Genomic DNA, 12,595 nt, shown 5'->3' with positions numbered 1-12,595 from the left:
TATATATATATATATATATATATATATATATATATATATATATATATATATATATATATATATATATATATATATATATATATACACTCACCTAAAGGATTATTATGAACACCTGTTCAATTTCTCATGAATGCAATTATCTAATCAACCAATCACATGGCAGTTGCTTCAATGCATTTAGGGGTGTGGCCCTGGTCAAGACAATCTCCTGAACTCCAAACTGAATGTCAGAATGGGAAAAAAAGGTGATTTAAGCAATTTTTGAGCATGGCATGGTTGTTGGTGCCAGACGGGCCGGACCGAGTATTTCACAATCTGCTCAGTTACTGGGATTTTCACGCACAAACATTTCTAGGGTTTACAAAGAATGGTGTGAAAAGGGAAAAACATCCAGTATGCGACAGTCCTGTGGGCGAAAATGCCTTGTTGATGCCAGAGGTCAGAGGAGAATGGGCCACCTGATTCAAGTGGATAGAAGAGCAACTTTGACTGAAATAACCACTCGTTACAACCGAGGTATGCAGCAAAGCATTTTTGAAGCCACAACACGCACAACCTTGAGGCGGATGGGCTACAACAGCAGAAGACCCCACCGGGTACCACTAATCTCCACTACAAATAGGAAAAAGAGGCTACAATTTGCACAAGCTCACCAAAATTGGACAGTTGAAGACTGGAAAAATGTTGCCTGGTCTGATGAGTCTCGATTTCTGTTGAGACATTCAGATGGTAGAGTCAGAATTTGGCGTAAACAGAATGAGAACACGGATCCATCATGCCTTGTTACCACTGTGCAGGCTGGTGGTGGTGGTGTAATGGTGTGGGGGATGTTTTCTTGGCACACTTTAGGCCCCTTAGTGCCAATTGGGCATCGTTTAAATGCCACGGCCTACCTGAGCATTGTTTCTGACCATGTCCATCCCTTTATGACCACCATGTACCCATCCTCTGATGGCTACTTCCAGCAGGATAATGCACCATGTCACAAACCTCGAATCATTTCAAATTGGTTTCTTGAACATGACAATGAGTTCACTGTACTAAAATGGCCCCCACAGTCACCAGAACTCAACCCAATAGAGAATCTTTGGGACGTGGTGGAACGGGAGCTTCGTGCTCTGGATGTGCATCCCACAAATCTCCATCAACTGCAAGATGCTATCCTATCAATATGGGCCAACATTTCTAAAGGATGCTTTCAGCACCTTGTTGAATCAATGCCACGTAGAATTAAGGCAGTTCTGTAGGCGAAAGGGGGTCAAACACAGTATTAGTATGGTGTTCCTAATAATCCTTTAGGTTAGTGTATATGTATATATATATATATATATATATATATATATATATATATATATAAACATATTTTATGTTTATCTGATCTGATTTTATGTTAATTGCTGATCTGCAATTCACACGTCCCCCATCACCTCCTGCACCCCCTCTCCTCCCCCCTCCTGTCATCCAACCTAAGCTTAAGGTCTGTGTGGAGGATGTGAGCTGAGTCTTCAAAAAACAGAAGACTAGGAAAGCTTCAGGCCCAGACGGCATCTCATCTGCCTGTTTGAAAGCCTGCGCTGACCAACTGGCCCCAGTCTTCACGCAGATCTTCAACAGATCATTGGAGCAGTGTGAAGTTCCCTGCTGCTTCAAATGGTCCACTATCATTCCCGTCCCCAAAAAACCCAAAATCACTGGACTTGATGACTACAGACCTGTCGCTCTCACGTCTGTGGTCATGAAGTCGTTTGAAAGACTGGTTCTGGCCCACCTAAAGGACATCACTGGACCTTTGCTGGATCCTCTTCAATTTGCCTACAGAGCAAACAGGTCTGTGGATGATGCAGTCAACATGGGACTGCATTATATCCTGCAACATCTCGACACACCTGGGACTTATGCAAGGATCTTATTTGTGGACTTCAGTTCGGCCTTCAATACCATCATGCCTGATCTTCTCTCAGCTAAACTGACCCAGCTCTCCATGCCACCCTCAATCTGTCAGTGGATCTCCAGCTTCCTGACAGACCGACAACAGCTCGTGAGACTGGGGAAACTCACATCCAGGACTCTCACTACCAGCACTGGCGCCCCCCCAGGGGTATGTTCTCTCCCCACTGCTCTTCTCCCTGTACACCAATGACTGCACTTCTAAAGACCCCTCTGTGAAGCTCCTGAAATTTGCAGTCGCCACCACAGTCATCGGCCTCATCCAAAATGGTGATGAGTCTGCTTACAGACTGGAGGTTGAACAACTGGCTGTCTGGTGCAGTTATAACAACCTTGAGCTCAACACACTCAAAACGGTGGAGATGATAGTGGACTTCAGGAGGAACAGCCCAGCTCTCCCCCCACTCACCTTCATGAACAGCACTGTGGATGCAGTGGAGTCATTCAGGTTCCTGGGCACTACCATCTCCCAGGACCTGAAGTGGGACAATCACATTGACTCCATTGTGAAAAAGGCCCAGCAGAGACTGTACTTCCTTCGTCAGCTGAGGAAGTTCAACCTCCCACAGGAGCTGCTGATTCAGTTCTACTCGGCTGTCATTGGGTCTGTTTTATGCACTTCCATCACTGTCTGGTTTGGTTCAGCTACCAAATCTGACATCAAGAGACTACAACGCTCAATCCGGACTGCGGAGAGGATTATTGGTGCTCCCCTGCCAACCCTCCAGGACCTGTCCTCTTCCAGAGTGAGGAAGAGAGCAGGGAAAATCATCACAGACTCCGCTCACCCTGGACACCTCCTGATTGAACTGTTACCATCAGGACGGCGACTCTGATTACTGGCCACTAGAACATTTAGGCACAGGAAGAGTTTCTTCCCCCAGGCCATTTCCCTCTTGAACAGTTAAATACACCCCGAATATATTTATATATTCATACTACTCAAATACTGTAAATATGTTCATAATCTGTAAATGTTTATTCTGACTAAACGTAACTGTGACCTTATTTTTTTTTAATACTATTTTTCATATTTTTATTCTTAGAATTTGTATTATGTTCTTGTTGTGTTTGTATTGTATATGTGCACTGGAAGCTTCAGCACCAAGAAAAATTCCTTGTGTGAATAAATTCCTTTATTCCAAGCACACTTGGCAATAAAGCTCTTTCTGATTCTGATATTTGTTTAAAACATAGTTGGAGATACAGGAAACCATTTTGTTTAAAAACATTAATACTGTAGGTACTAGGTAGAATACATTTATTTGTATTTAAACAAAAACTGTCCCACTTTTGCTTTTTTTTTGGCCCTCTGCTTAAAAGGTCATGAACTAAATATTCTGAGATTTTAAGAGTGTTATATGTGTTGAACATCGCAGAAGACAATGCTAGCATCTGTTCGTTTTAATTGTAGGGGAAAACTGTTTAATTTTTAACTGGCACAAGCATTATGAGACTCTGGCGGTGGGCTGCAGAGAAATTGCAGGGCGATCACTCTGCAAAGTGTTCACACTATTAGGTATCAGTGGGACGGCAAAGAGGAAGGCGATAAGATACGCAACCGAAGCCGCAGAGAAAGCCACTAGGTGGCTTTGGATTACGAGGGTGGAACCGTGGACAAATGCTGCTGGGACACAGGCCGGGGTCTGATCAACTCCGGCTGGGTCGCCTGGGCTAGGGTGTCTGATGTTGAGAGACACCCAATGACCCCAGGATACGTCACTCACTGATGATGTGTCTTTTAACTGTTCCTGCCATATCTGCAAATAAACCTACCTGTTGGAGTTTTACCTCAGTTCTGGTCAGAGTCCAGCGTGACACCTTCAAAGTAGGCAAGCAGGACTTTGAGTATATTTGCCCATTTGTGCAGATAATCTTGCAGAAATAAGCAACAATAGATTTAGCAGAATAGTCCTGTTAATCTGTTCTAAACACCAGCAAGAATCATGTGTTTACTATGAACTAAAGCTCTCTGTTGCCATAGAAAAGCATCAGGGGTTCGCCGTAAGGGTGTTGCTGAGTCACACTGACCTTAAGGAGAAACATTCTGCAGAATTGTTACTGTATAACTGCACACTGTATAACCTCAATGACGCTGCCAAAGTCAACTTCTCTAAATGTTTTCTGAATTCATCTCCTGTATCACATGTGCTAACAAAACAACAAAAAAAGGGTTTAGTTTTTCTTCCCTGATGGGAATCATGACAGGGAACATCTTTTCTTCATTTCTGAGCAGGCAGGTATATGCAATATCTAAAGCTTAAAGTAACGTGAGACTGTAATGCATGATTAATGGATGAATCAAATAAGTAAAGCAAGCCGGTCTAGTGATGAAGAAAATATTTAATCAGCAAGTAATGCATATAAAAAGGAACATGACAAGATGTAAACTCACTGTGGGATGAATGAACAATTCAGGCATAATTTTAAAGATATTTTTCTAAAAATATTAATCTAGTTGAGGAGAATGTTCAACACACTATAAGGCAGTGGAGTGAATGACTTCCCCTAGTTGGTACTGAGCTTGTGTTATTTCTGGATCCATTTTGATGTGTCCACGATAGTTGAGTCTGTGAAACTCTTTAGTGATCATCGCTAGGGTCTTTCCCTTGGTTTCAGGTAGTACCATCTGAATAAATGAAGCAGTCAGGAGGCATACAGCCCCAAATGGCACAAAGCAATACTGTCCTAAACCGCTCTGCAAAAACACACACACACACACACAGGGCATTCATCAGAAGAAATCCTATTCCTAACAGGTATTTTGTCTAATTTTCCAGTTAAAATATCGAAAAGTCCTTGAAACATGATACATTTACTTTAGCAACACTACATTAGATATTATAGAGACAGTTCACCCACAAATGAAAATGTTCTCATCATTTACTTACCCTAATGCCATCCCCAATGTATATGACTTTCTTTTTTCAGATAAACACAAAAACGAAATTTTTTAAACGATAGATGTTTGTAAGAAAAATACAAATATTTTGAACTTTTTTTAAAAACTATAAATCAATGCTTCATGTCTAATGTCATACAAGAGATCACAGGAGGGACGTTGTGACGTGATGTAAGTGCGTTGTGAAGTTTATGCAAGTAACGCGGAGGACTGCCACTTCTTGTGCGAGCTTCACAACGTGTCACAAAGATGTTTAGTTAAAAAACTTCAAAATCTTGGTATTTTTCTTATACACACCTGTCGTTTCGCTTCAGAAGACATTGATTCATCCACTTGGGTCGTATGGATTAACGTCACAATCGCTGGGTGTGGTTTTTCAAGCGTCAACCAAGCAGCACCCATTCAATGACATTATATGGACACACAGAGATTTATTATTTTTCTAAAAATCTTTGTTTGTGTTTATCTGAAGAAAGAAAGTCATATACATTGGAGATGGCTTGAGGGTGAGTAAATGATGAGAGAATTTGAATTTTAGGGGGAACTATCCCTTTAAGACTTTTCAGAAAATGTGTCGTTTTTGTACTTAAAATGAGTTTTGTACTTAAATATAAATATTAATAACTAATTAAAACTCATTAAGGGGTCATCTTTGCAGTGAACCAGTATAATTCTGCAATAATTGAGTGTTATTCTCTCACCACAAGGAAAGGGAAGATCATCCCGATAATGAAGAGGTTCAGCCACATTAAAGATCCAGCAGTCATATAGGCAGCAGGGCGTGCAGTCTGGTTAAAAATCTCTGTTGGAAGGATTCCAGTCACCCCAGCTACCATATGAAGAAAATAAACACATTGTATGGAATCGGTTACATTATATAAACATTATGCTGTATGTCAGGATGTTGTGATTCACCTGGTCCCATGCCAAAGCTGAGAATGTAGGTGAAGATGCAGGTCATGCTCAGGTAAGGCATCCAAGTAACAATATTCTATTTGGAGGAAGGTCAAATCAAAACATAACTGTAATTTGTTCCATACTTAAATAGAGTATAAAAGTAGTAATGGCTGCTGAAAAGACTGGCGTAATTACTTTTTTAAAATTGTAATAATATTTCACAATATTAATGGTTATTAAAACAAAGATAGAAAATACAATCTTGGTGAGCATAATATGCTTCTTTTAACATTTGCCGGTCAAAAACTTTTGAATGATACTGTAAACAATATGAAAAGTAGCCAATCATACTTAGCCGATGATGACATGACGTCCATTCAGTTGAACAGTCAAGATTACAGAAGTTGGACATTATGTGTCCACTTTGAGGTTAGACATTATATGAAGACTCTCAAAGGTCAACTTCAGGAGCATACACTATACAAATGTAGTTTATAGTTTCTGAGCATGCATACGTTTACATAACCTTCCATGTGACTTTGTGTGTGCTGGTAAAGGGAAAGTGTGATTTCCCCCCCAAAATCACAGTACTGATTGCCTACACCAAACAGTGGTGGGGGATCGTGCAATGGGAAAAGGGGTCATGCAACATTTAATAATACACACCTCAAGTGAAAGAGCCACAGTGAAGACTACAGCCCATCCTGCCATGAGAACATAGCCACCCATCAACATCAGCTTCCTACCCAACTTCTCTATCAATAGGTTCTAAACACACACATACACATACACATACACAGATTTATAATTCTTGTGTAGCCATGTCATTCAAACAGAAATTATTCTATAACAGTTACACTATTAAAAGTGGTAGCCTTGGTCCTCCAAAGAAATTACGCCTTGGCAAACGGGACTAAAACACTTGTCTAGCCCTGAATGATCAGCCAAACATTTTGGACAAATTAATTCACTCACACTATGCAAGTGGGTCAAAGGATTACCTCTTTTGTTCTGGAACAGTTACATAATTGATAACTGATTAAATGAAAACTTACACACATAATGCAAGCTGTGAATTCACACATCCCAGTGCCAATGGTCACATATGGGATCAGTCCTGCAGATATTCCCGCTTCTTGGAACACATATGATGCATAGAAGTAAATCTGAGGAATGCAAGAAAAAGGCCCTTAATCTTTTACATTTCTGAGTGTGCAAAAAACACAAAACCCAAACACACTTGAAATCTTTCTGAAATAATTTCTAGTTATGCAATCAGATGTGTTGGGCTCAGGAGAGACTTTACAAACGCTGTATGCAAGGCAGGTCAATCAGTCATTTGCTTATTCAGTTCCTCAGTGAATTGACAGAAAAAGATTCAAATGTGCTTTTCAAAGGTATTTAACAAATTAACCACAAACTTTGAATAACTGAAGGGCATTCTCTGGTTATTTTTTTTAATTAAATGTCTTACATTTATTTTCATCACAACATCAGAAGTGAACATATTATAATTTAAAATTATTTTAAAAAGTTTTTAAAAAGTCTCTTATGCTCACCAAGGCTGCATTTTATTTTAATATATTTTTGAATGCAATTTATTCCTGCGATTGCAACTTTGAATTCCCAGCAGTCTTCAGTGTCACATGATCCTTCAGAAATCATTCTAATATGCTGATTTGCTGCTCAAGTAACATTTCTTATTATTATTAATGTTGATTATAATATTTTTTATGGCTCATATATTTCAGGATTCTTTGATAAATAGAAAGTTGAAATGAAAAGCAAAATAACTGATTTTTTTGTAATAATGCTAAAGTGTTTACTGTTAATTTTGATTGCTGAATAAATAATTTATATATAAAAATAAAAATAAAAACTTACTGACCCCAAACTTTTGAATGGTGTAAAAACAGTGAGATTGATTTGTTATCTAATATTAATACAAATATGACGGGGACAGGAATTATTCTGACTTCTGCTAATGGCATTTTTACCCCCTAGAAGCATGAAGACTCTGTACATATTCTTTCAAATATTAACATTAAGCCTGCAACAAGCATTCATCATTTTAATAAACTGCTAGGTGTGTTTTCTGAGGTTAACATTCAGTTTATGAAGCAACGCACTGGTAATCCAGTTACACTTGAACCTTTAAACTAAGAGGCAAAGATACAACAGCACTGGATTGGACAGAGGCAGGGTCTTACTGAGTCATTACCGCACAGTTGCATGGCACAGCTCAAGACTGCCACAGAGATGAGCTGCCAGCGAACGCTGCGGTCAGCGAAGAGCTCCCATGGCTGTTTGGCACGTTCTCCCTTGGTTTCATTCTGTTCCTGCAGAATCTCATCCAGCTCTTCTCTCTGCACTTCGCAGCCACGCAGACGCCGCAGTGCTGTGGAACAAGCATGATTAATGTACGTAATCAAGTGTAAGAATTACATATCAGAAGGATATATTTAAAGGTATAGTTCAACTTCACACAAAAATTAACATTTTGTCAGCATTTACTCACCCTTAGTATTGGGGGTAACGGATTAAAAGTTACGCAAGCTACCATAATCAGATTACATACTTCTAATTTACAACAAAATACCTGAGTTACTTTTTTCAAATAAGTAATAGGTTACTTTGTTTTCCCATTATTGACTGACAGCTCTCCTGTCCCCATGTTGAGAGGAATCGTAAGTGCAGAGGTGTTGAGTGTGCTGTGTAAACATGATGGATATTGTATTTCTAGACTAAATGTGAGTATGCATTTACTCATCCCACTTGAACAAAAACAGATTCAGTATTCCTCAAAATGAATAAAAACAGGAAATTCAAATTCAGACTATTACTGCAATAATTAAATATGTAAATACAATTTTTGTATATATTATTACTTTATATATTTAATCTCACTTTATTAACCAATGTCTTTGCGGCTGACCTTTGAAGAACCAGTTCAACCACACTAAGTTTCTTCTTTTTTTTGTATGTCAGTGTTGCATCTGTATCTTCTCTTGCATCCTATTTTTCTGCTGACCAGAATGGCAGCAGTCCAGCTAAGAAAAAGTAACATTGTAACACAATACTGTAATGCATTATTTTTAAAGTAACTTTCCCCAACACTACTCGCCCTCATGTCGTACCAAACCATTATGACCTTTCTAACATACACTATATTGCCAAAAGTTTTGGGACGCCTGCCTTTACATGCACATGAACTTTAATGACATCCAATTCTTAATCCTTAGGGTTTGATATGGAGTTGGCCCACCCTTTGCAGCTATAACAGCTTCAACTCTTCTGGGAAGGCTTTCCACCAGGTTTAGGAGTGTGTTTATGGGAATTTTTGACCATTCTTCTAGAAGCGCATTTGTGAGGTCAGGCACTGATGTTGGACGAGAAGTCTCCGCTCTAATTCATCCCAAAAGTGTTCTATCGGGTTGAGGTCAGGACTCTGTGCAGGCCAGTCAAGTTCCTCCACACTAAACTCGCTCATCCAAGTCTTTATGGACCTTGCTTTGTGCACTGGTGTGCAGTCATGTTGGAACAGGAAGGGGCCATCCCCAAACTCTTCCCACAAATTTGGGAGCATGAAATTGTTCAAAACGTCTTGGTATGCTGAAGTATTAAGAGTTAATTTCACTGGAACTAAGGGGCCAAGCCCTGAAAAACAACCCCACACAACAATCCCCCCTCCACCAAACTTTACACTTGACTTGGCACAATGCAGTCAGGTAAGTACCGTTCTCCTGGCATCTACCAACCCCAGATTCGTCCATCGGATTGCCAGACAGAGAAGCGTGATTCGTCACTCCAGAGAACACGTGTCCACTGCTCTAGTGTCCAGTGGCGGCGTGCTTTACACCACTGCATCCAATGCTGTGCATTGTACTTGGTGATGTAAGGCTTGGATGCAGCTGCTCGGCCATGGAAACCCATTCCACAAAGCTCTCTACGCACTGTTCTTGAGCTAATCTGAAGGCCACACAAAGTTTGAAGGTCTGGAGCTATTGACTCTGCAGAAAGTTGGCGACTTCTGCACACTGTGCACCTCAGCATGTGCTGACCCCGCTCTGTGATTTTACATGTCCTACCACTTCGTGGCTGAGTTGCTGTTGTTCCCAATTGCTTCCGCTTTGTTATAATTCCCCTAACAGTTGACCGTGGAATATTTGGTAGTGAGGAAGTTTCACGAATGGACTTATTGCACAGGTGGCAACCTATCACGGTACCACGCTTGAATTCACTGAGCTCCTGAGAGCGACCTATTCTTTCACAAATGTTTGTAGAAGCGTCTGCATGCCTAGGTGCTTGATTTTATACACCTTTGGCCATGGAAGGGATTGGAACACCTCAATTCAATGATTTGGAGGGGTGTCCTAATACTTTTGGCAATATAGTGTATTTTACAGCTTTTTTCTATGCAACGGAAGCCCTTTAAAGTGGGTGTTATTAGAGTAAAGCACATGTAATGTTTATTGTGTAGGGTTCAGTGAGGCTATCGTACTCTGTATCGCAAAGCATATTAAAATATACAACTGCACCAATGCTTAAGACTCATACCCATTAGGCAGGCCTCTTTGTCTCCACAGTCAATGAGGAGGTAACGGGGACTTTCTGGAAACCAGGGCAAGGTGAGGAGTTGGATGAAGCCTGGGATAGCATTACTGGCCAATAAGTACTGCCAAAACGGCTCACTACCTAACACCTCACTGAATAAAGACAAGCATTTTAAAATCAGTCATTTCAGTCATGATAATCTATTTAATTTGGGCATAACAAAATAACCATTTTAAATGCACCTCATTAAATCATTTACTTTACATAACGCAAGGATATGGTAATCACTCTCGCTAACTGTAACATACCTCAGGCTGACCACCTGTCCCAACACCAGTCCAAATGAAGTGAAGACAGCTGAGGACAGAGACACAGCTCCTCGTAAGTGCTTCGGTGCACTTTCACCAAAATACATGGGCTGTACGTTCATACTGATGCCTAAATATAAATAGAGAAGATGGTTTATAATGATACAAGGAAGAAACTAGCAATCTCAAAACATAAATGGCACGTTAATGATGATCACATTTAAAGGTAAATATATACTGTACATACACAGTACCTGCATTTATGCCAACCAAAAATCTAGAGATGATAATCATTTCAAATGACTTTGCTTTTCGGCTCAGTAGTGCAAGCAGTGAACTCGATAACAGAAACACATTGTTCAGCAACATAGTCTTCTTCCTTGGAAACAAGAACATAACAGGGCAAACTATAAAGAATAATTTCTTGCTTAAAGTTCACTACATTTTTAAAATCTAAAACACATTTTAATTAGATAAAACAATTGTCAAGAAACATTCACTTTAACATGTAAACAATACAACAAGATAGAGACATCAGTGATTGTACCTCCCGTAACGGACAGACATTGGCCCTGCTATCAAGGCCCCAATAAAGCCGCCCAATGAGAAAATAGAGACTATAAAGGTCCATATCAGTGTGACCTCATAAACCCCCAACTGTATTCCCCATCGCTCCTGAAATGTCTCATTGACAAACTTTTGAATGAACTGCAAGAAGGAAGACAGAACAGAAAACTTGTAATTATCTTTGACAGATACACACAGGCAACTAATATGGCAAAAATAAATGCAACTGTTTTTTACTCATTCATACACACAAACCCAATGAAACACTGTTCCTTACAACAGTCGGTGCATTCATTATGGCCAGGTTGTATCCATATTGTAGTGTTCCCCCAATTGCTGCAGAGGTCACCATTAATGCCAAAGTGTACATATGACCCTGAATAAAAAAAACATAACTATAACGCACATCTAAGAAAAAACAAAAACAACAACAACAAAAAAACTTAAATTAAATTAAATTACAATTAAACTCTACATGTAATCTCTAAATGTGTCATGATTGAATGGTTATAAATGGCCTCCACAATGGGTTTTTTTTTTTTTTTTTTTAATAAAACGTCAATAAAGTGACAGTTACACTGTAAATATGACTAATGGAAAATTAGCAAAAGCAATGACATAAACATTCTACCTTCTTTTCCCTTGTAGTCATGATGTCTTCTTTCTAAAATGTGTTAATGATTTGCCTTGAGAAAAATAATCCAAAGGTTAAAATCCAAGAATAGAGAAGTAAGCTGTCAGTTTATTCTGTGATCTCCGTTAATGTCACATCGATGCTCCGAGAAAGGTAGAAAGAGCTGACACGTCTTCGAATGTTACAGCCAATAGGCTAAGTAACTTCAGAATGGTCACGATCCTCACAATTTATATAGTTTAACTAACCTCCCTCTTAACTAGAAAGCAATGATTTTCGAATTCCCTTGACAACTTCTGTTGAATTAAACGCACCTGCTCCTAACAAATAGACTGGCGTTTGTGTCCGTGTAAAAGTCCATTTAAAAGAAAATGAGATCATTTAAACTGTAGTCCAACTCCACCTATCGGAATATAACTGTAAGTACTGTAGAATCGAATATTTACTTAGCCTATTAATGTTATTATTATTATTATTTTTCAGATATAGAAAATAGTTTTGAGCTTGTTTTACATTCAGTCAACACACAAGGCCTACGTATGGAATATTAATGGAATCGAAGCATGATTTGAAATAATATTGAGCTTATCCATTTATTCCACTAGAGGGCAACATAACATTATTATAATTTTGCACTCTTGACGTTTGCACTTATATGGAATTTTTACAATAAAGTTTTAAGGTGCCGGTAAAGACTCGCTTTTTGGTTGCCCTATGAAATAAATGAGCATATTTTGGATCAACTTTTTTGCTCAGGTAACACAAATAAATGCTTAACTGACCAAC

General features: G+C 39.2%; 1 protein-coding gene across 2 annotated transcripts; it reads right to left on the bottom strand.

Moving 5' to 3' along the window:
- Nucleotides 1-4,273: 4,273 nt before the first annotated feature.
- On the bottom strand, nt 4,274-12,143 carry slc2a11a (solute carrier family 2 member 11a). Of its 2 annotated transcripts, XM_079840447.1 has the most exons (12): nt 11,807-12,143; nt 11,453-11,551; nt 11,156-11,316; nt 10,863-10,987; nt 10,609-10,738; nt 10,304-10,452; nt 7,957-8,144; nt 6,802-6,912; nt 6,413-6,514; nt 5,765-5,840; nt 5,551-5,678; nt 4,274-4,645 (listed from the first exon to the last, which is right to left on the bottom strand). In XM_079840447.1, the coding sequence occupies exons 1-12, from the start codon at nt 11,825-11,827 to the stop codon at nt 4,427-4,429; spliced, it is 1,509 nt and encodes a 502-aa protein (XP_079696573.1). In that variant the 5' UTR covers nt 11,828-12,143; the 3' UTR covers nt 4,274-4,426. The 2 variants fall into 2 exon arrangements, with proteins under 2 accessions (XP_079696573.1, XP_079696574.1); XM_079840448.1 differs by lacking the exon at nt 6,413-6,514.
- Between the last annotated feature and the right edge of the window lie 452 nt (nt 12,144-12,595).

This window comes from Gobio gobio (genome assembly GCF_949357685.1).
Source record: "Gobio gobio genome assembly, chromosome: 17".
In the NCBI taxonomy this organism is placed as follows: Eukaryota; Metazoa; Chordata; class Actinopteri; order Cypriniformes; family Gobionidae; genus Gobio; species Gobio gobio.
This window is presented reverse-complemented; position numbering and strand designations above follow the sequence as displayed.